Source organism: Protomyctophum parallelum, assembly GCF_964188405.1.
Source record: "Protomyctophum parallelum genome assembly, chromosome: 23".
NCBI lineage: Eukaryota > Metazoa > Chordata > Actinopteri > Myctophiformes > Myctophidae > Protomyctophum > Protomyctophum parallelum.
In genome coordinates, this window is record NC_139715.1 from 22657517 (window position 1) to 22681297 (window position 23781).

At 43.4% G+C, this 23781-nt stretch overlaps 2 protein-coding genes across 3 annotated transcripts in view; one reads left to right on the forward strand and one right to left on the reverse strand.

Moving 5' to 3' along the window:
• Positions 1-13080, forward strand: part of zc3h13 (zinc finger CCCH-type containing 13) — a 32065-nt gene extending 18985 nt beyond the window's left edge. The window contains exons 17-25 of one of the 2 annotated variants that reach the window (XM_083758741.1): positions 150-746; positions 1142-1271; positions 3156-3458; positions 4239-4417; positions 5461-5631; positions 7078-7221; positions 7655-7855; positions 8556-8719; positions 12402-13080. In XM_083758741.1, the coding sequence (XP_083614867.1) occupies positions 150-746; positions 1142-1271; positions 3156-3458; positions 4239-4417; positions 5461-5631; positions 7078-7221; positions 7655-7855; positions 8556-8719; positions 12402-12593 (2081 nt within the window). In that variant the 3' untranslated portion in view covers positions 12594-13080. The remainder of the gene's footprint in view (positions 1-149; positions 747-1141; positions 1272-3155; positions 3459-4238; positions 4418-5460; positions 5632-7077; positions 7222-7654; positions 7856-8555; positions 8720-12401) is intronic. The other variant, XM_083758742.1, reaches the window with a different exon arrangement.
• A 2959-nt stretch (positions 13081-16039) lies between these two features.
• Positions 16040-21897, reverse strand: LOC310854165 (stonustoxin subunit alpha-like). The gene is made up of 6 exons (XM_083758695.1): positions 21829-21897; positions 20249-20519; positions 19806-19885; positions 18999-19029; positions 17140-17193; positions 16040-16841 (listed from the first exon to the last, which is right to left on the reverse strand). The coding sequence occupies exons 2-6, from the start codon at positions 20508-20510 to the stop codon at positions 16312-16314; spliced, it is 957 nt and encodes a 318-aa protein (XP_083614821.1). The 5' UTR covers positions 20511-20519; positions 21829-21897; the 3' UTR covers positions 16040-16311.
• Positions 21898-23781: the final 1884 nt, after the last annotated feature.

Genomic DNA, 23781 nt, shown 5'->3' on the forward strand with positions numbered 1-23781 from the left:
AATTTATTTGTCTCTTCTTCATTTTAATTAAAAGGCAAAACTGAAATGTAACATGTATTCATTCACTGTTCAATGCCAAAAACACTTCTTTATTAGCTTAACAATTAATCGTCACCTTCAATGTTGTAACGGTGACATTACAGCAATAGGAGGAGGAGGAGGAGGAGGCGTGGAGACGGCCATGGCCAGCGCCCCGCCCCCCCTCCCCGCTGAGAGAACCCTCGCTGAGCAGCCGAGGCGAGGGGCGGCGGTGGCGGCGGCGGCAGCAGCAGCAGCAGCAGCAGTAGGAGGAGGAGGAGGCCTCCTCCAGGCGGGACGGGACCGTGCCAACCGGCCCCTCATCGCCCCCCTGCTCCCCCAGGAGCCTGCCATGTTGCTGCCAACCCTGCCCCCGCAGCCCCTCATGTCCCAGCCGCTGCTCCGCAAGCCCCCGCCCGAGGTGGGGCAGCGCAGCAGCAGCATGGGCAGCAACCAGAGCCGCGGCGCCGCCGGCGGCGGCTCCCGCCGCCTGCGCTCGCCCTCCAGCGAGTCGGCCCACCGGGTGGGCGAGGACCCGCAGGGGCCCAGGTCCCGGCGCGGGCGGCCGCAGGGCGCCGCCAACTCCCGCGACAGGGAACGCGAGAGGGAGCGGGGGGAGAGGGAGCGCGACCGGGAGAGGCCCGCGGTCGGAGAGCCGCCGGGGGCGGAGAGGAAGTCTCGCATCGACCAGCTGAGGAGAGGAGAGCCCAGCCGGAGCACGTCTTCAGGTAGACACCCACTGTGATGCTTAACCCTGAGGCCCATTTCTACAAATCTTCTTCTAAATCAGAACAGTTTTCTGGAAAAAACATATGTTGCTATATCAGTGGTTCTCAAACTTTTTCAAGTCAAGGAGGAACCCAAATGTATAATTTGACCCACCATCTCAAAATATAACACTAGTGTTAAAGGTTCAAGGTTGTGTTAAAGCTACATAATAGTCAAACTTTTAGCATCAACGGCTCCTTTCATATTGTTCCACAAGTTGCACATTTAGGACTTGATCATACAAAAAATTTCAGTGGTGAGATTTCATTTAGTTTAAACCCCTGAGCCACTGCTTCTGTCTGGACAGATGCTAAACTTGAACCTCCTGTCCGACTCTGTCTCCTGGCTCTTGCAGATCGCCAGGACTCGCGCAGCCACAGCTCCAGACGCAGCTCCCCCGACTCGGAGCGGCAGGGGCGCTCGCGCTCCCGCGCCGGCTCCTACGACAGCCGCGAGAGGGAGCAGTTTGAGCGGGAGAGGGACAGGTAGGGATGGGACATTGTGTCATGACATGACCAGCTCAGTGGCCTTGTGGTTAGAGTGTCTAAAGACTCTAAATAATGGGACCCAGTGCCTCCCTGCTTGACACTCAGCATCAAGGGTTGGATAGGGGGTGGGAAGTGAGGACGCTGGCGTCGACTGTTCGCCGCTTCACCTCCCAATGTATGTATGAATGAATGAACTATTGTAAGCGCTTTGAGTAGGCACATAATGCATAGAAAATCGCCATAAAATGCAATTCATTATTATTATTGTGGCAAAAATAATTGTGATGACAGATATTTTGTCGTTTTATGCTTGAAACTTTAAATGCCACTTTGTCAACCACTTGAAACCCCCAGCATTCCTATTCTGGGTGCGAACGTTTGCGACAAATAGCTGATCTAGATCTGCTATTTTTCAACTTCAATTCAACTTGTGTAGAGTGAAATAAGAGCGCTGAATTATTAGGTGTAACTATTTGCTACCTACCTACTTTTTGCATATAAACACCTATTTTAAGTATGGTTCAAGTTTCTATCTATATACTGTAAGAAATACAGTTTTATCGATGTAGATATATTCTGGATCCCTTTTTAGTTTTTTAAAGAAAAATAAATCATTGATATGTGATGAAAAAAAAAGTATATAAACTGAATTAAAATGTTATACAGTATAATTATTCTATTATTTATTCTAAATTGTCAATTGTTTTAAATGTATTTAATCTTGGAATATAGTGATATTAATACTAAATCATGATCAGAGTAATAGGTGTCTCTAACTTCAATTTCTGTAATAATACTATCACATTTGTTAAAATATACATGATCTAAAATACTTCCGTAATCTAGACTGTAGTTGGATTTGTATTTAATTGTTTAAAGCCTAATCTTGACATGAAGGTGACGTAAGACATACGTATACATATACATATACTATATAGAGTATGTAGTTGTAAGTTGATTAGCGGTATACTGTGGTTACTTACTACCAAAAACTTACTACCAAAAACCGTGCCAGCCAACCCGCCACTTGATGCGTATGCAAATAAAACAGCAGATTTGTGCCTGGTTTGCTGGGACCAGATTACATAAATTACCATATTTCTTACGTCATCATTGAGAGCTAGTCATACATATACACACCATGTACTCTGGTCCCAGCAAATCAGGCACAATTTGCTATTTTATTTGACTGATTATGTATATAGTATACGTATGACTAGCTCTAAATGATGACGTAAGACATACGTATACATACACATATACTATATAGAGTATGTAGTTGTAAGTTGATTAGCGGTATACTGTGGTTACTTTGCGCCAAAAACCGTGCCAGCCAACCCGCCACTTGATGTGTATGCAAATAAAACAGCAGATTTGTGCCTGGTTTGCTGGGACCAGATTACACAAATGACCATATTTCTTACGACATCATTGAGAGCTAGTCATACATATACACACCATGTACTCTGGTCCCAGCAAATCAGGCACACTTTGCTATTTTATTTTACTGATTATGTATATAGTATACGTATGACTAGCTCTAAATAATGACGTAAGACATATGGTTATTTATGTAATCTGGTCCCAGCAAACCAGGCACAAATTAGCTGTTTTATTTGCATACGCATCAAGTGGCGGGTCGGCTGGCACGGTGCACACAGACCGGGCGAAATTATTACTTGCGCGCTCTGCTTGCGCAAGTAAAAAGTATTAGTATTAGTGCTGCACTGCTGCCTGCTAATGAGAGAGAGAGAGAGAGAGGGGCGGGGGGGGAGGAGAGAGGGGGGAGTTGCAACACTCGGTTCATACGGGTGTGATTTTTTTTATTATCGCAATAAATGACGATAACGAACGATTGTGGTCCCATCGTGCCTATACTAGGGACAGGAAGGACTTCCGCCCGGGGCAGCAGCAGCAGCAGCAGCAGCAGCAGGCTGCCCCTCCTGCCCTGGGCCTGCAGCAACAGCTCCAGCCACAGCCCCCGCTGCTCCTGCTGCCTCAACAGCAGCCTCCTCACCCCCACCCCCATCCCCAGCACCCACAGCACCCACAGCACCCACAGCACCCACAGCAGAGGGACTGGGAGCCCCCCGAGCCCCGGGAGTGGGGCGGCGGCCGCCGCGAGCCCCTGCTGATGCGCCCGGGACGAGAGCCCCTGCTGAGGGAACGCGACATGCGGGAGAGGTAAGGGGCCTTGTATGTCGGCAGTTAATAACCCCATTCTGACCTGAGATCAGATTCTAACGCACAGAAGAATGGTGGTTCTTTAACGCATTTTGACCTGAGATCAGATTCTAAAAAATGTCTTAAATCCTGACAGTTAAAAAAAATAAATAATAATAGCTAAAAAATATTTTCCAATAGCTAAAGCATGACGTAAACACCAAAAAGGGTTCCCGCCTAAAATGGGTTAATAACCCATTGTAAGACCTGGGCCTGTATCTACAAATTATTTTTCAACCTTTTTCGAGTCAAGGACACCCACATTGATATACCGGTATATATTTGCCCACAGACCCCCTTTCCCCATCTGAAAATGTGTGACCCCCAGAAGATTTGTGTTAAAAACTTTTCAAGATTTTTTCCAAAATCATCAAAACAATTGCAGATGTACAAGCTTGCGGCGTGGCACCAAGTGACGTGCTGTGAGCTTGTATATCTGCTATTTTTTTTGCTGTTTTTTAATTTGAATCCTGAAATTTTGGACGTATAAGGTATCCATCCCGACAGACGATTTTTAGGTTCCGGTTGTTTAACCCATTCTGGATGGGACCCCTTTTGGTGTTTTAAGGATTATGTCATACTTTAACTATTGAAAAATAGCAGATCTTTGAAAAATTGTGAAAACGTGGCGCAAATCTTTGAATATATATTCTTTCGCCGTGAGATCAGGCAAAACCCCCCCCCCCCAATAACCACAAGTAAGTAAAAGGTCCTGATCGTCGTGACAACTCTTGTCTCTAGGGAGAGGGACCGCCTGCTGCCCGAGTGCCTGCTTCTCCAGCAGCAGCACGAGAGGGAGCGCGAGAGGGAGCGCGGCGGCGGCGACCGGCCCGGCGACCGCGAGAGGGAGAGGATGATGATGATGATGGACATGGCGCCTCACGGCGAGCCCAGGGGCCCGCCGGGCATGAGAGGAGCAGGTATGGGCCTGTCACACGTTACTACACCATCGTCTAGTCGGGCATGAGAGGAGCAGGTATGGGCCTGTCACACGTTACTACACCATCGTCTAGTCGGGCATGAGAGGAGCAGGTATGGGCCTGTCACACGTTACTACACCATCGTCTAGTCGGGCATGAGAGGAGCAGGTATGGGCCTGTCACACGTTACTACACCATCGTCTAGTCGGGCATGAGAGGAGCAGGTATGGGCCTGTCACACGTTACTACACCATCGTCTAGTCGGGCTTGAGAGGAGCAGGTATGGGCCTGTCTCACGTTACTACACCATCGTCTAGTCGGGCTTGAGAGGAGCAGGTATGGGCCTGTCACACGTTACTACACCATCGTCTAGTCGGGCTTGAGAGGAGCAGGTATGGGCCTGTCACACGTTACTACACCATCGTCTAGTCGGGCATGAGATGAGCAGGTATGGGCCTGTCACACGTTACTACACCATCGTCTAGTCGGGCATGAGAGGAGCAGGTATGAAAAAGCTGAAATGGCAAGCTTATGATGCGTCACTGAAATAGCTTGATCGACAAGCTTGCGAGCTTGTAGATCAGCTATTTCTGCTAGTTTACCCTTTTTCTTTTTTATATATATATTTTTTATCCCACGATTTTGTAACCCATTTTTCACCCCTGTGTCTATCATCTAATGTGATCCTGGGCTCTACACACACTCCACCAACCTAGTCCCCATATATGGGGGACAAGGGGAGAGCAATGGACTTGAACTCATGCTTCCTTCATGCCTGACAGGGGAGAGTTTCCCTGGTTGGACGTAGTGTGTGCAAGGAACACGTTATTCCAACCAGTTCCTTTCCCCTCCATCAGTTTACCCTTTTTTAAGTATAAAAATAATGAATATGCCAGTAATTTTGTCATATCTGCCCTGTGCATTTCTTGATTAACACCAGGCAATTCTTTATTCATGTGTTCCAATGTTCGACACCAAAAACACAATTTAATCGAAAGTCATTTGGGTGACAATTAATCCAATTTAAATGTGTAACGTGACAGCCCTAGGAGGAGGAGGAGGAGGAGGAGGAGGAGGAGACATGATGCTGAGGCCCGACTACGAGCCCCTGTTGCCCAGAGAGGCCTTTGGTCTGGAGGCCGAGCGGGCCGGCAACAGTCACCACCACCCCATGGCGGAGCCGCGGGAGCTGGACAAACAGGACAGTGCGGACGGTAAGTCAGCAGCAGTGGTGGAAAATGTACTCAAAGTTAGTATCACATCACTGCAATCTAGAAATATTCTGTTACAAGTAAAAGTCCGGAATTCAACATTTACCTTTACTTTCAACATGTACTTAAAAGTACCAAAAGTAAAGGAACTAATTATGCAGAATGTCCCGTTTAAAGTTTTCAATGTATAATAAGTCTTTGAAAATAAAAGATCTACAAGCTCACAAATGCGTCGTATGTGAGCTTGCGCACATCGGCTAGTGTCAAATGCCCAAAAATGTATATAGGGCTGAAATGGTATATGTATGTTTTGTAATAATAATCCAAATTTATAAAGTCACTAGTAGCTAAAGTTTTAAAATTAATGTAGGGGAGTAAACGTACAATAATTGCCTCTGAGATGTAGTGGAGTAGAAGTAAAAGTATTGGTAATTGGAAATACTCAAGTAAAGTACAAATATCTCAAAATTGTACTTAAGTACAGTACTTAAGTAAATGTACTTAATGTTCTGTCCTAACTTCTGACTTCACCAAGAATCTCGTTTGGAATATTAGCGCTTCTAAAGAGAGATCAGACGAGGTAGCGCGAGGTACATTATACCTCAATCAATCTTTATTCATCAAATACAAAATACAAAGTAGTATTTCTAAAATATAGTGAAATGTATGTACCTCCCGGTTTTGGGGGGAAATGGTCGGAAGGGCGGGGCTTTTCAGAGTAAAATCTGCCCATCTGCTTCGCACTCTAGCGTCTTTATTCTGAAAAAAAATCACCGGCAAAAGTAGTGTTAAATACAAAATTGCATACTGTTTATACACAGAAGTGTGTATACTGTAGGTGGGCAGAGAGAAAATATAACCAGAGTGTAACCATTCTTATACAGTGCATTCTCCAATTGGGTCACCTGAAATGACTAACCCTTGTTTGCAAATTGTTCAAATTGTCTCAAAAACATAAAGGAAAACTGGCAGAAATAGACTTGCTTGCTGCATAAATTGTTAAGGAAGACTCCTTAGACGGAGACTTAAGAAAATGGTTTCATTTTATGTTTTAATGATCATAATAAAGTGCTCTCAAAGTGAGGTTAAAACGATCAAACATTTGTGTCCTGGGACCTTCGTCAGTAGTCGATCATAGCCACACAAGTTGCTCTTATATGGCTCTAAATCGGCTCAGCTCAGGTGTCACCACCATAGCAATGGTGGGGACTGGACATATTACAAAAATAAATATAACAGTGTTACAGTTGAAATGTTACTCATACTGTGGGGGACTCCCTGGAGCCGCCTCAAGGAGCTCTGGGGAGTAGAATTATACAGTAGAATTATCATCGTGGAACAATCCCTAAAAAGAGTGCAACTACATGCTGGCTGTCGGTCCGTCCGTGGGATTCTCCAGCCCGCCCCCGGCCTTACATTGTCCACGTTGTGTCTCCATGGTCTCCTCAGGAGAGGACGACGGAAAGGAAGACGACTGCCAGTCGACTGCGTCGGCCGGAGAGGAGTACGAGCCGATCAGCGACGACGAGCTGGACGAGATCCTGGCTGACAGCCAGAAGAAAGAGGACCAGCAGGACGACGACAAGATCACAGGTACACAGAAACATCCAACACAGTTTCCTGAAACATGTATGTTTCTATGTCAGTGGTGAAAGATGGATGGAGCCCGCAGCCCCGCACACCATATATGGTATGGTACAAAAAAAGGACTTCTTTATTTGTTAGGTCAGACTAACAAATAAAGAAGTATTTTTTCTTGTACCACATATGGTGTGCGGGCTCCATCCATCTTTTAAACTGAAGTCTCTTTAGCCCAGCACCCACCACGATGTGTGTATTCTACATCCTCTCTGTCAGTGGTGCTGAAACCTTTTCATGTCAAGGACAATTATATGTATTTGGCCACGGACCCCCATCTCAAAATATTACTTCGTTGCCAGGTCCTGTGGAATGACGAGGTGTTGTTGTTTATTGCATTGCCAGGTCCTGTGGAATGACGAGGTGTTGTTGTTTATTGCATTGCCAGGTCCTGTGGATGTGATCGACGTGGACTGGTCCAGCCTGATGCCCAAGCAGAAGGCAGAGGCTCGGACCCCTGGGGCGGCGCTGCTGCGCTTCACCCCGGGGGCCGTGCTCCTCAGGGCGGGCGTGTCAAAAAGGCTGGCCGGCCCGGAGCTCCTTGAGCAGGTCAGGGAGGTGTGCAAGGCCGAGCTGGATGACCCCAAAGGTAAGCTGGAACCCTAACCTAACAAAAAAGAGAAAGAAATCAACCTTAACCCGAACAAGTGTGTTAGCGCTGGTAAATAAATAATGAACCTAGAATAAACATCAACTTGGGGAGGGGAATGCGTGGAAATCGATTGTAAAAATAATATATTTATATATATAATATATTCATATTTTGATTAGTTGGCGTGGCTACAGCACAATGTTTTACAGTATAATGCATGCTGATGGTATTCGACACCGGACAAAAGACAGATCTACTTCACCAGAACATTATTGGATTCACTGAGATATTCACTCAAGCATTACTGTTGTGCCAAATAACGGAAGGATCAGCCCTACTATAGTAAATGGCTTGTATGTCCTGTGAAGCGCTATTTAAACAAGAATGACTCGGTCACAACTGCCAGGTGCAACAAGCTCTTGTAGCGCCCATTTTCCTTTGTTTCCGACGTTCTTTTGTTGATTCACTCAGTGTTTTGTTATGGCTTTCCTCTAGCTCCAGTTAGCTCATAACATTAGCTCCTGTTACCACTCGCTCCACATTGCGGCGTTCAGAGTATGTTTTTTCTTAAACTTTTCATGCCGCTTATTGGCTCAGGCAGCCAATCATGAAAAAGTGTCCTTTACGGTTATCAAGTGCATGGCGGAAATACACCGTTTGTGTAAACGAAAGTGTGCCGCTCTCTCCGTTCTTCCAGACGCGGAGAAGCTGTTTGAACACGACCTGGGAGCTATGAACATGGCCGCTCTGAAGAGGCGGGTGGAGAGAGCGGGGTTGCTGAGGAACCTGGGACCCTGCTGCAAGGCCCTGTGTGCCCGCAGAGACTTCCACATCCGCCGGCAGCTGCTCAAGAACGACAAGGTGACGGTTACTCTCTCACCCTTTTAGAAACAGTGGATTTAAACCCTTTTTGACCTGAGATCAGATTCTACAAATGTCTTCTACATCCTGACAGTTTTCTGAAAAAGCTATGTTTCTATGTCAGTCGTTCATCGATTATTCAAAAAATAGCAGACCTACAAGCTCGGGTGGCACGCTATGAGCTTGTAGATCTGCTATTTTTTCAATAGCTAAAGCATAACATAATGCTAACACCAAAATGGGTTCCCGCCCAAAATGGGTTAAACCCATCCATTTTATTCGGGGTTTGAGCCACGGGTTTGAGCCACGGACCACCATTTGATGAGCTTTAGCCTCTCGCGTCATTCAAAATTGCAATACGGTTGCAATACGTACCCGCTGGTAGGCCAATCAGAGGTAGGCCTGCCTCTGATTGGCCTACACACGTTGCCCGTCTTTGCTCCGTGGTTGGCAGACTGTCATCCGAGGTGGAATGTCTGGTGACACCGACGCAAGGTTACTCCGAGTCTGTGGTGGGAAATATTGCTGTGTTGGCATTGTCTTGGGGGGGGGGGGGGCTCCTCACTGGTAGGACAGTCGGTAGGATACAACAACATTGACAACACAGAAATGTGTGGGATGAATGTTGTGCGGCAGAAATAGCAGATCTACAAAGCTCTCAATGCGGCTTGTATATAGGCTATTTCCGGTTGACGATTAGATTTGAAGTGGTTAAATTTCATGTACAAGCAAATGTTTTATATGAAATGGCAGGAACAATGTTAACATCATAATTTTACATAATCCATGCTAATGTGAAGAGGGGCTCCACACTTTCATACCGTTTCACAAATCACACATTAGGACTGAGAATTCAAGCAAGGGATAATATACTGCCCCTATATTGCCCTGGGATTTTTCATAATAAAGGCGCTAGAGTGCCTAGCAGATTAGGCAAATTTTACTCTAAAAGCCCCACCATTACCCCCTAAAACCGGGAGGCATAATCGTCTGTTACTACCTTGCACTGTCACATCTAAAGTCTCTAAAGTCACCACAGTGCCAAAACTACTAGTAACTGCTGTACTGAACATGGTATTACTGTGCTTAACTGACCAGCCAACTGGCCTGACTTGAACCCCACAGAGAATCTATGTTTTATTGTCAAGAGGAATGTGTGAGACAGTAGATTCAACAATACAACTGAGTTTAAAGCTGCTATCAAAGCAAATCTGGGCTTCCATAACACCTCGACAGTGCCACAGGATTATCACCTCCATGCCACGATGAAATAATTTCTTTAAAAGTAGCCCAGGCCACGTATTGATTGCAAAAAGTAACATACTTTTCAGATGGTTGACATTTCTGTATTATGCAATTTTTTTTGGTTTGTTTTGGTCTCATAAAATATTCTAATATTTTGAGACAGGATTTTCATGAGCTGTATGCCATAATCATCTAAATTAAAACAAAAAAAGCTTTTAAATATTTCACTTTATGAATGAATGAATTAATGAATGAATTAGTTTATTTCGAACATTATTTGAAATCAAATACATTAAAACACTGAAACAAAAAAGAAAATACGCTAACAATGTCCGAAAAGGAGTAGGGTGAAGTATTAAACGTATTAGGCCCCTACCCCCTTTTGCTTTTACGCATATAACTTAATAGTATATATACATGTGTACACACATATATTTATAACAACCCGGTTTATCGTTGCAGGAAGACATGAAAATTGAGCAAATGAAAACAATCTCGGCAATAACAGAAATAAAATCGATACAACTGGTAAAACCGGTACTTTAACTAAAATATATATATATATATATATATATATATATATATTTCCAGAGGCCCACAACGGGCTGGATTGCCACAAAGGTGCTAGGACAGACAACCAGTTGTGTTGACTCAATGCGTCAACACCGCCCCTCCTCGTGTAAATACCTCCTAAATATAATCGTTTTATATGACTTATGACCTCCTAAAGTGGTTAATGTTAGGGCTGAGTTGCACCTCCTTACTTAGTCCGTTCCACAATTGGACTCCACAAACTGAGATGCACATACTCTTCGATTTTAATTTAACACAGTGTACAATTTGAATTATATGCACAATTTGAATTATATTACGGAAGAAAATCTACTTTTCCACCATATTCTAATAATTTGAGAAGGCCCTGTAAAGCGCCTTTGATAAAGGCCATGTACCTCAGCACTCCCTTAAATGCATGCATTCTCTGCCACCATTTGTAGGGTCTGACCAAGCAGATGTACCCCAGCACTCCTTTAACACTTCTTTGCCGGGGAATTTTTCAGAATACAGGCGCTACAGTGCCATGCATGATGTAGTCAGGATTCAGGAATTAGGACAGAACATCGCTGTTCTGATCAAAACCACAGACAGCACCGTAGATTCAGAGGAAAGGAAAAAAATCACACCCGTGTGAACCGAGTGGTGCAACTCCCCTCTCTCTCCCCCCCCCCCCCCCCCTCCTCTCTCTCTCTCTCTCTCTCTCTCTCTCTCTCTCTCATTAGCAGGCAACAGTCTGTCAGCACTGTCTCTCTCTGTTTCTGCATGGCACAACAGCGCCCCTACTGGTACTCATACTGGTGCTCACACATACATAGGTGGGTTAACGTCACATACATGTCACGGACATTGCTGGTTGTAGGAGTGGTTGCACCACTCAAAAACAGCAAAACAGCTCTGGGACGGACGAGCAGGGCGTTGCCTAACACCTGCTGTCCGCTGTTGTATATCATTTAAAAAGGACCTAAAGGTTCCCCAGGTTCTGTGTTCCCCACTGTGTTTCCCCACTGAGAATGAACCTAAACCTAAACCAGAAACCTAACCTAGTAATTTTAGTAATTCTAGTAAGACTAAAACTATTTGAGCAACTTAGTCTTAGTTTTACTTTTAGTAGCAAATTCAGATTTAAGCTCAGTCTTTGAACAATCCATTGAATAAAATAAACTAAAACATAATTTCTCAGACTCTTCAACAAAGATGGCAAAAACAAACATTCTTTGTTCTGTACTTATACATACAATTGTATAGTACAAAACTGTACAAAAAAATTGTATAGTCCTTAAACCAGAAACCTTTAACGCTAACCCTAAGGTAAGTGGGGAACATAGAACCTGGGGAACATAGGGATGACCCCACCTAAGGACGTGTCCACGCGTCCGAGGCATGCTGCAGTTTTATTTGAGAGGACGTGTGGACACGTCTTTACTTTAGCATCATAAGTACTAATCTGTGGTGCTCAATGTGTAGGGTCTGACCAAGCACTTTAATCTGCCCTCCATGTGTAGGGTCTGACCAAGCACTTTAATCTGCCCTCCATGTGTAGGGTCTGACCAAGCACTTTAATCTGCCCTCCATGTGTAGGGTCTGACCAAGCACTTTAATCTGCCCTCCATGTGTAGGGTCTGACCAAGCACTTTAATCTGCCCTCCATGTGTAGGGTCTGACCAAGCACTTTAATCTGCCCTCCATGTGTAGGGTCTGACCAAACACTTTAATCTGCCCTCCATGTGTAGGGTCTGACCAGGCACTTTAATCTGCCCTCCATGTGTAGGGTCTGACCAAGCACTTTAATCTGCCCTCCATGTGTAGGGTCTGACCAAGCACTTTAATCTGCCCTCCATGTGTAGGGTCTGACCAAGCACTTTAATCTGCCCTCCATGTGTAGGGTCTGACCAAGCAGTTGTACCCCAGCACTCCCGTGGTGGACAGTGACCTGCTGCAGCTGAGCATGCGTCTGTTCAGGAGGACCATGGCCGGCCAGCTGGCGGCGGGGCAGGAGAGGGCCGACGGCGACGTAGCAGCGGCGACCCCTAGCTGTAAACCCGCCGCGGTGAAGGCCGAGGTTTGCCTGTCCTGAGAGGAGGGTGTGGCCTCAACCTAGTAAAAAGAAAAGAAAAAAAAATGCATGAAATCAAAAAAACTGGTTAATCTTTTTTTTGGTCCTTTTTAACAGTTTAGATTTTTCCTTGTATTTAAATGATGGGAAGAAAAGAAAGTAAATAGTTCGTTTTTTGTTTTGTTTTGCTTGCAGTCCGTGCTAATCTATATTTGTCTCCGTCTCTCTTTTGATTGAGTGGCGAGTGCCGTGTGCCATAGAGACTATTTCATATGTTAGCCTATGGAGGTTTACAGAGGCCTTGTATGTTGAATTAAACGAAACGTGTACAGGAAAGACATAAAACAAACCCTGAAATAATGTCTTCTGCGTGTGCATTTTATACATTTTAGAGGAGCTTTGTTTATTCCCCGCTGTTCTTAACCATGTTAGAGTGCTCAATGTTTTGCTTTGTCGTGCTTTAAGTTACAAACGCGTACGTTGCATTAAAAAGGTTAGAGATGTTTCATTTCGTCCCGGTAATGGTTCTATTGCTTTTGGCTTGAAGACTATACTACTGTGGAGATGACGTGATGTCTTTGTCTTTGTCTGTTTTACACCGCTGACGTCAAAAGTATTAACGGGCCACATTTCCGCAGACTTTTGTCACAGTGACTCTAACCATATACCGAAGGCACTGAAATCCTGAAGAGACTTGAAACGAACTGATTCCACTGAGAAACGAGCACTGCCATTGCAACCATTCCTTCATTTGAATGTACTGTAGGTTGTTACACGTGTTGGGGAAGTGTTACATTCCATGTATTGTTATAATTGTTTTGGTTTGTCCACCAGAGGGGAACTGAAAAGTGACTGATCAGCCCTCTATAGACTCTTACCACCAACCCCACCAGAGGTGAAGCACTGCTGTATGGAGAACATCCTTAACACGCACAATCCCACACTTCCCCACAGGGCACTGTAAAGAAATGTACGGTTAGGAGAAAGCCCACACAGTAGGAGGACGGAACTCTGTATCTAAAAAGAAAACCTTTGACTGTCCAGATTAACAATGTGTAAGCATGGGGACCTGACTGTACCAAGGCAATGTCTGAGAAACCAGAAACAAGTTATTGTATTAAGAGAAAGCAGGATGTCGTGCATCATGCTCGCTGTTTGTTCCGGAACACAGACTGAAGGGGAAAGACTTTATCTTCTCTTGTGTTTCATGCATCCCACACAGACTAATTCTTAACAGATCTCTGTCACCCCGCTGCCCTGTTCAGGTGTTCAGCCAACCGTGACTTCTTTTAAAGTTAAGAGTTGGGGGCTCATATCTGAGGTCTTAACGTTTTTGACGATGAAGCTGTGTTGATGCAGAGCGTTTCTCATGTACCATGAGACAGGGTTGTACCTTTTTGATTTTAAAGCTGTGTTCATGTACCATGAACGCTCCAGTTGTCTGAAGATCAAGAATTGTCGTACGTGGTGGTAAAACATTCAGGTTCTACACCTACATTTGATGATTTTTTTTTCTTTTCTTTTTTTTTAACTTTTTTTTTTATTGTCAAATAAATGTCAAAAGTGAGATAGATGTCTAATCTGTTGTGAAAATAGATCTAACAAAGATGTGGACTGACCTGAAGGAATGGAACATCCGGTGTTTGTCTTCATGTTCGATCAAAGTCATGGCGTCGCCAGAGATCCTGCGCAGCCTCTGTGATGCAGGATTCGCCGTAGATTTGATGGTAAGTGAAAAAATAACTGGCAGGTTGCACTGCAGGCTATCTTGTTCAGTGATGATGTGACTCTTATGAGAGAAGAGGCTCGTATAGAGATCAGTGTAGAATTATAAATGAACGTTCCTTCTAAATGCATCACATGAAGTTTCACCCTTTGTCCAACAGGTGTCAGAAGAACACTGTTGGGCATCAAGCTAGTTGAATGACCTTTATTCTGTTGATCAAACTATACCTATTATGTTATTAAAAGATCAAACTACACACTACCTAAGTTATTAAAAGAACAAACTACACACTATACCTGAATTCGAATAGCTGAAAATAGTTCCAAAATGTACCCGAGGGGGCTGCTGGCGTTTCATAAGACAAATCCACTTGGAATGGGAAATTGAGGGGTAAAATAGAATTGGTAGTTTATTCTTTGTAATAGTATTGATGTTTGTGTGCAACGCTCTTGAAAACTCATTGTGGATTTGAGCTGACGGGCCCCTTTTGATGTCAATCAATCAAGTCACTTTATTCAAGTGTCGGATATGCCAAACCAAAGGTTTTTCTATTTCATTATATTTTTCATGCATGTCATGTGATCTACCTGTACAGTCTTTGTGATGTACTGGTAGATCACGATCTACCTTTTGGGCACCCCTGAGCTAGACGATGAGTTAAAAAATGAGAAACCACTGGTCCAATGATCACACTGCGCACTATCTGGTATGCTGTTTATAACTCACTGGTTCTGGGTCTCAAATGTTTCCATGCCAAGGACCCCCAAAATGCATTTGGCTGTGGACATCTGAAAATGATTGTTCTGCTCTAGTAACACATTTTGCCAGAGACCCCCTGAATAGGGATGGAGCTCGATACCCGAAAAAAACAAAACAGATAACAAGCTTATTGAGTACACGTTATCAATAAGCTTTGGGATTATCAAGCCTGTTATCGAGCATAGCTGCCCATGGCATCATGTTTAAACAATCAAGACACCACTTTGAGAACCTAGAGTTAAATGTTCACACCTACTCGGTGAGCTGTTAAATTATTATTGAATGATTGATTAAATCAAAAATGTATGCACAGGCCTTTTATTTGATTCTCACATAAAAGTAGAAACTTGAGAGAATAGTAGGCTAGTTTGAAGTTTCCATTAGGACAGATTGAAAATGACTTCATACTTGACATTTAACCCCAGATATCCCTAATTTGGGGGGAGCTTTCGCCAGAAATAGTGGATCTACAACTACAAGCTCACACAACGTGTTACGTTGTGAGCTTGAGAACCAGCAATCTAGACTGTTCAAATGTATACATGAATTAGACAACATATAGCCTAGTTATTACATATTTTCCCTGACCTTCTAGATAATGAAGACAAAACAAATGGATCAAATCACACTGGTTTAATTAAACCATAGCAGATGTCCCCAGGTATGAGAACGTTGAGAACTGATTTTCAGCATCACCTTACTTTATTTTATATATAATTTATTTTTTGTGGGCTTTTCTGCCTTGAATTAGAAAGCAGAGAGAGGGGCACGTTGGCGCAGTCAGTGGCACCGTCACAGCAGCTAGAATGTCCTGGGTTCGATTCCCGGTGTGGGCGCTGGGGCCGTGTTCTCTCCTCTGCGTCATCACATCAGTGCCCATCCCCGTGTCCCCTAGGATAGATAGGGTTGGAATAACGTGTTCTCCCCACACGTCCAACCAGGGAAGCTCCCCCCCCGTCAGGTGAAAAGAAGCAGCTTGGATTCCTCATGCACTGAATGAAGCATTAGGTATAGGAGTGTGGCGCCCATGTTTACAGACAATTGACACTTAGTGGGAAAAAAAGGGTTACAAAACATTGTGGGATAAAAATGTAAGAAGAAAATAGAGAGAGAGATAGGGAGTGAGAGTCCCTATCCCTCTGAGACCTGAGAAAGGCCCCCGGGGCTCGGGAATCTAACCCGAGACTTGCTGTCAGGCTGCATTAGAGCCTAAGTGTAGTATGCACACTAGGCCATTGGCACCCCAGCATATGACTACCATATCTCACACAGCTCTCCTGTAGAGCCCACACTGCAAGGCCCTATGCCTGGATGGAGAGCCTGTGTGAACGAGGTCTTGACTCTGTGGATGAGGCTCATGGTTGCAGTAACGCTGTAGAAGGACAGAGTGCCTGCACGGTGGTCCAGGTACACCCCCACCACTCTGGAGGGACGAGGGCCACACACCGTTTCCTCACGCTTCTTGTGTTTCAACGCGAAGCCTAGGTCGGAGCAAATCAACCCCCAGGACTTGTCATTGGCTCCGAATAGCGACTCAGCGCCGTCCCTGGGGATGTCGTCGTAACTGACCGCGATGACCACCTGACCACTCCATTCCACCTCCCAGTAGCGCCGTTCATCGAACAGACCCTCGCTGCACAGCGCCTGAGTGTACACGGCAAATCTCTGCGTGTCGGCGTGGTAGCTCTGGTACTCCTGGTCCGTGTACGTCAACTTCCTGTTCCCCGCTGACAGGGAGACCCAGTTGTGCACCGTGTTCAGGTCCAGGGACAGTCGCCGGGCGTCTGTGAGAACACACCACACAAAGACATGATCAGAATGCGAACTGGAACGCTCACCTTAAAACACGCTCACCCACATTGTTTCCCGCTGACCACCGCCGACCTCGGTGGGGCTCTTCTTGTATTAATCTTTACTGAGAATTAGGTGAGAAATAAGTTTAGGGTTATTCATAGTTAGTACTGGGGTTAAGTTTAGGAATAGGGTTGGGTTTTGTCACCGTTTTATTGAGGTCAAGGTTAGGAATAAGGTTAGGTTTAACCTTTTAGGCATAGTTTTGTGTGTGTGTGATCAACTACTCACACTGAAAGAATTCTCGTCTGGTCTGAGGCTCTGGTGAAAGATCACCTGTAGACACTGGAAATCAGAAACATCACGACACAATACTGATGAAGGACCTCAACTCATTTCACAAACTATTCAACAATCTCCGAATGCTATAGTTTGGAATTACACCGCCCGGAATCCAGAAGCTGTCATTTCCGTTCACAAAGATATATTTTAAAATACCTTTACATTTTATTTTTTAATTTCCATTCCGCTAAGCAGCACATTATATTATGCTTTGATGATTTTAATTTGCATTAGAGTAAATGTGACTGTAAAGACACAACGGAAGTAGGAGAGGAGGCTTCACACCCGCTTTCTTCTTTAATCATCAAACGAGCTTCCGTGTCCCAACTCAACAGTAGCATTTGGACGCGAGACTAGTTGCATGAAAAAAATAATGAAATAGAAAAACCTTTGGTTTGGCATCCGACACTTGAATTAAGTGACTTGATTGATTGACATCAAAAGGGGCCTGTCAGCTCAAATCCACAATGATTTGCGTTGCTCACAAACATCAATACTATTACAAAGTTATATATATAATAAACTACCAATTCTGTTTTACCCCTCAATTTCCCATTCCAAGTGGGTTTGTCTTATGAAACGCCAGCAGCATTATTCCAAAGCCCACTCGGGTACATTTTGGAACTATTAAAACGCCTTGATCATCCAATTGCCATCCAATGTGTAAGAAGAAATGGCACCCTTTTCACATTGGCCAATTATGGCGCCACCAGGAGGCCACAACCTGACCTGCCCTGGTGGAGACCTGTGCCCCGAGGGGCACTTTATCTAGTTTAATTTAAAATGCCATTGAAAATACCCTAGACTCATGAGGAATAAGGACTGCGTTTCCATAGGTAGACAGAACAAAACACATTGTGACCATACTTTACCCAGTGCTTCAATATGTTTCAGTATTCATGTCATGTCTACCTGCACAGTCTTTGTGATCTACTGGTAGATCTATAGTTGCTATAGTTTGGAATTACACCGCCCGGAATCCAGAAGCTGTCATTTCAGTTCACAAAGATATATTTTAAAATTTCCATTCTGCTAAGCAGCACATTATATTATGCTTTGATGATTTTAATTTGCATTAGAGTAAATGTGACTGTGAAGACACAACGGAAGTAGGAGAGGAGGCTTCACACCCGCTTTCTTCTTTAATTAATCATCAAACTAGTTTCCGTGTCCCAAACTGTCTGACATCCTGTACAACAGTAGCATTTGGACGCCATGCGAGACTAGTTCAATACTGAAACATATTGAAGCACTGGGTAAAGTATGGGCACAATGTGTTTTGTTGTCTACCTATGGAAACGCAGTCCTTATTCCTCATGAGCCTTGCTTTTCTTTTATTCTCCATTGTTCTTTGAGCTGCATTTCATGTCATGAAAGGTGCTATACAAATAAAGTTTTATTATTATTATTATTAGGGTATTTTCAATGGCATTTTAAATGAAACTAGATAAAGTGCCCCTCGGGGCACAGGTCTCCACCAGGGCAGGTCAGGTTGGCGCCATAATTGGCCAATGTGAAAAGGGTGCCATTTCTTCTTAAGAATTGGATGGCAATTGGATGATTGAGGCGTTTTAAGTACAACTATTACTTTGAAGCGTTCTACTCCCACCCTGAACTAAACACTGACTGACCTGCTGTCAATCTGCTCACTGCAGGATCAATGTTGTTCAGATGATTTAATGGTTTTCTTATTTTACTTCATGAGACCAGATGAATTCCCCTACAGACCTTTAGCAGCAAAGCAAGTGTTCTCTCACCCATTGTTTATAACATGATGACTGAACCATAAAATAAACTATTCATCTCACCTGTATATCCAGAGGGAGGCATGAAGTAGCTCTGGGGAGAGACAGACCAGTACAGATCAAAATATTAGTAAGTTGACCAGTAGAAATCAATACATTAGTAAATTGATCAATACATTACTACATTGCCCAGTAGAGATCAATATATTAGTATTTCCTGACCTCAATTACACCCATAAAACATGAACTTTGAACATTCAGTGTATTTTTTGTGGTCTGGGATTTCCGGAATAATTAGGCTTAGAGAAGTGCTGTGATTGGCCCGCGGACTTTGACCTCATAGTGCATTAACAGCTTTATTGCCATAATTAACATAAGAAGTTACGGTCGCTGCTGATGTTTACAGTTACCTTTGGAGAGTCAATGTGTCATAATTCTAGCTCCGTATCATGATTATCCTGCAAAAAATAGTCCCATTGTTTTTTTAGCCTGCCGACACATAAGCCACTTCTGCAATCCGATCAACAACAAAGAGCCTAGCAAGCCAAGATTGTCCCTTGCCCCCTCGTACCCTTGCAAGCCAGTTATAGGTCGATTTCTGGTTACATCATAACGTCGTCAGCCTATTCACGATGTCCGCGACAAAGCCGGATTTTCATAAGTCATCAAAAAACGTTGAATTAAACATATAAAACAAATAGTGTGTTTAGCATGTTAAGACAATGGAATACAAGGCGTGTTTAGCGGGTTATGCAGGGTTTTAGATGGGCAAAAAATACATATTTGGTAGGATATCAATATGAATCTTGATTGGCTGTTAAGATGCCGAGCGAAGTGACGAATTAAAAAACAAAATAAAAAAGGTTTTACCTGATGCTGTGAGGGACCTTTTGTGTTCCCACGTGGCACAACTGGACTTTCCTGGATGGGCACAACATCACTGGACACACCTGTTGAAAGAAAGAGGTGTATTATATATATATATATATATATATATCTATATATATATATATATATATATATATATCGTCTCTGTCGTGTGGAAACCTACCGTTACTTTTCAGGATTCAAATTCTAAAATAACATCAGTTTTGTGTGACGCTGAAGTATGATCAAGTTGGCCAGGGCGTTAAATTATAAGAAAACACGGGTTAAAATTATGGAGATTCCTGCCCAACAGCAATGATATACCAGTAGGCTACTACATGTGTGTATGAATATGTACACACACACACACACACACACACACACACACACACACACACACACACAGTCACACACACACATGTGTTATCTACCCTCTCTTCACCTACCTTTGGATGTGTTTGTAAACCTCAGCACGAGATCGTTCTTGTTCATCTTCGTCAGGACGTCCACCATGATCTGAGCTTCAGTTCCAGGGTAGAACTGCATGATCAGATCCGTGGTTCTGGTCCTCACGGCGGCTCTCTCCAGCTGGCTCAATGGGATTCCCTTGTGACCGTTCACCTCATCAGGTTGTTGCAGATACCACTTGAATGTCTCGAAGTCCTCTTCTCCCAGGTCCGTCAGCGTGTTGAAGATACGCTGCCTCATGGTTGATTCCTGGTACAAACCGAGGATGTTAACATCTCCGCTTCATTCCTCTGAACAGTTTTTACCTTGACTAGTACGTGGAAGTCCTTCATTCATGGACTCCAGTCTTTAAGTCTAGCGGATTTGAAACTCATCAGATAAACCTAGACTCAGATGTAATGTGGAATGGTACTACAAAGATTTATTTACAGCGTTGTAATATCATATAAAATTGCTTCATCACTAGTTAACCAGTGGTTCTCAAAGAGGGTCACAACAGTATCAGACTGTGGTTGTACTGGTGAGCTCCCAGGTTTTAATGTGCATGTGTTCCTATGTGCAGGGCGTGAAAATGAGTGCTTGTGCTCATGCAGCTACTACCCTGGGTAAATAATTAACAAACAAAAGAAAAAGTATATATAGGTTATACCCTGTTTGGCCTCACAGACAGCTGAGAAATCAAACGGCATATACAGCCCACATGAAGTGTCACAGATATCCCTCAAAGAAGCTGAGTTAATGATTAAAAGGAATATCCTGTTAATCATTAGACAGCGAACAATGCAAACTATAATATTGCTATGTGCTTACTGCTTACTGTACATTACACTTCTTTAAAGGCTTTTTTGAAGCACCCCGGAAAGTGGCTTATGTATTATTTATTTTTATCAGGCAGGTTTATATCAGACAGGATATAGCACTGACGAAGGTCCTAGGACCGAAACGTTTGCTACTTTTAATTGCACCATCATTTATCAGAGATGCCACATTCCTATATGAATCCACTGAGCTAGCATGCTACTCATTGGAAACACAGGTCCATGGTTCTGGTGACTGAATATATTGTCCTTCTAATGCGTGAGGAGGCTGTTATCTTTTGGGATGTACGATTTCCAGTCCAAAACAATTCACATACTACCCGAAATATCTTTGCTGTTGTGCAAAATAATATCTACAGTATTATTTGTGAATTACTAGCCTACTCTACTTAGTCATACTACCGTGTCACATGAAAGCTCTGCGAGCTTGTAGATCTGCTATTTAAAAAAAAAAGAGGATAAGTCTTTCTGAGAAGTATTTGTTTGTGAGCTAAACAATAACTACAATAGAACACAGTTTTATTTTCTACATTTCCTACAATTAACTTTTATTTTTTAAACGTTTATGGTTTTCACCCGCACGACATTATGGGTGCATTCGCGAATATAGCATATAGGCACACTGAGTGCACTGCTGATGCAAACTAATAGGCAAGTGTGCTCCCAGTGCGCATTTCCGATATTTCCATATATATTTTATTTAATATTTGCTATATATTTGAAAGAAACGTGTAACTCACCTGAAGAGAGGGAATAGAGGAGTATAGAAAGGTTTCTCTTACGATGTCTCCTTCTCTTCTCAACACCACACGTTGATGGAGTGGAGTTTACTTTCATTTTTCATTTCTGCTCTGAACTGACCGACTGAATGGGACCCCCCCACACACACACAGACGCACACGCACACACACACACACACACACACACACACATACACACACACACACACACACACACACACACACACACACACACACACACACACACACACACATATACACACATACCACCACCACCACTTTATCAGCTGCTGTGCTGTTTGGTTCACGTAACTGTAGTTCATAATGGTGTCAGACTGTCACTAATTCACTATGTGGATTCAGAGTTACAGGGTTCTGTGCAAGCATTGTGAAACCACAGGCCAGTCAACAGAACATGTACTTTTTTGAACTTTTTTTTAAGCAAGTACTTTAACTTAACAAATTGAGCAACACTTACTTTTTCAGGCCGCAACCCCCCCAAGATAATGATATTTGTACTGAGGACCCCCAACCTGACAAGCACTTGGAGGTACATATTGTGAAAACAGCAGATCTACAAGCTCACAAGGTGTTGTGAGCTTGTAGATCGTCTATTTAAAAATAATGTTTGCCTCTTACATCATTTGACAATGTGGCCAATGTATGACCAGTTTTTAGAGTTTATTGATTACTTTTGATGTCATGGTCTTTTTCTTTTGAGTAAATAAAGAATATTAATAATAAATAAAGAAAAGGGGGAAACAAAGGTTAAGAACCACCATTGTAGAGCAGTCATATTTGACCAGGAGTTTATTATCTAGCCTCTACTTTGACTCACTGAACACTGAGTCACTCTCGAGGCAGACAGCATACTTTCACTTTCTGTTGTTCTTCACAGCCCATTTCTGGGAAATGGGCTGATCTGCTGTAAAGCAGGCAGACGTGTGTGCACGCACGCACACTCACACACACTCACAGTGTCATGTTTTACAGACTGTGTGTTTACAGACAAATGTAAGCACCTTGCTTTTTGTTGGCGACTCATAATATGCCATTTTGAACAATCATGATTTCTCATCATATAGGTGCTTTTATGGAAATTGCTCTCAGGAACAGCTCAACTGATTTGGTCGTATTGTTTTCTTTTCCTTTTTTTGGCTTTCGCCTTTATTTTATATTTTTTATGGAGGTACAGACAGTAGGCTGACAGGAAATGGGGAGAGATATGGTGGGGTGACATGCAAAGGCCGTCCGGATCGGGAGTCTAACCCGCAGCACACTGTCTGCCAGACTGGGTTACCAGCCAAGGTGCCTGGACCACTGAGCCACGGCCCACGCCTTTGGTCGCATTTTGTATGTCATCAATGTCACCCTACTTCGTATAATTCTTCTCTTCAGTTCCAAATTTGCATTTCCATTTGTTTACAATGTCTTTTGTAAGCTGGCATGGAATGGAAACAAGCCTGTGTTTATCTAGCATCAGTATTATAATGACTAAAATATTAAATAAGTTGCATATCAGCACCCCCCAACAGCGATAGGGATGGGTGATTTAGCTTGGAGGATTTAGCAGGTGTTGGAAATTTACTATGGTGATCAATTGGCTCAACACTGGTCAACCACTGGTGGTCCTTGAGGGGGTTCCAGGTGGTCCTCATCCTCATCCAAAAGATGGAGTTAGTAACCAAATGCCATTTGGTTACTAACTCCATCTTTTGGATGAGGATTTGGCAAATGGACCCTTATTAAAAGAGTTAAAATTATTGTTAATCATCTACATCAGGGGTATCCAAACTTTTTTGGCTTAGGTACCCCTTGGGGGGGAAGATTTCTTTATTTGTAAGGTCCATAGAAAAATAAAAACGATTAATCGTTAATATTGAATTATACAAATCGATTTTCATTTTGGACACATTTACACATCCCTACTGCTAGAGTCATATCATTCTTCTC

What these genes read in the sequence shown, in the direction of transcription:
- LOC310854165 (XM_083758695.1), bottom strand. Translation starts at nt 20,510, where the DNA reads ATGAGGCAGCGTATCTTCAACACGCTGACGGACCTGGGAGAAGAGGAC. An exon ending in GTTTACAAACACATCCAAAG is followed by an intron (nt 19,886 to 20,248) that starts GTAGGTGAAGAG and finishes TTCTTTCAACAG; the next exon opens with GTGTGTCCAGTGATGTTGTG. An exon ending in AAGGTCCCTCACAGCATCAG is followed by an intron (nt 19,030 to 19,805) that starts GTAAAACCTTTT and finishes GTCTCTCCCCAG; the next exon opens with AGCTACTTCATGCCTCCCTC.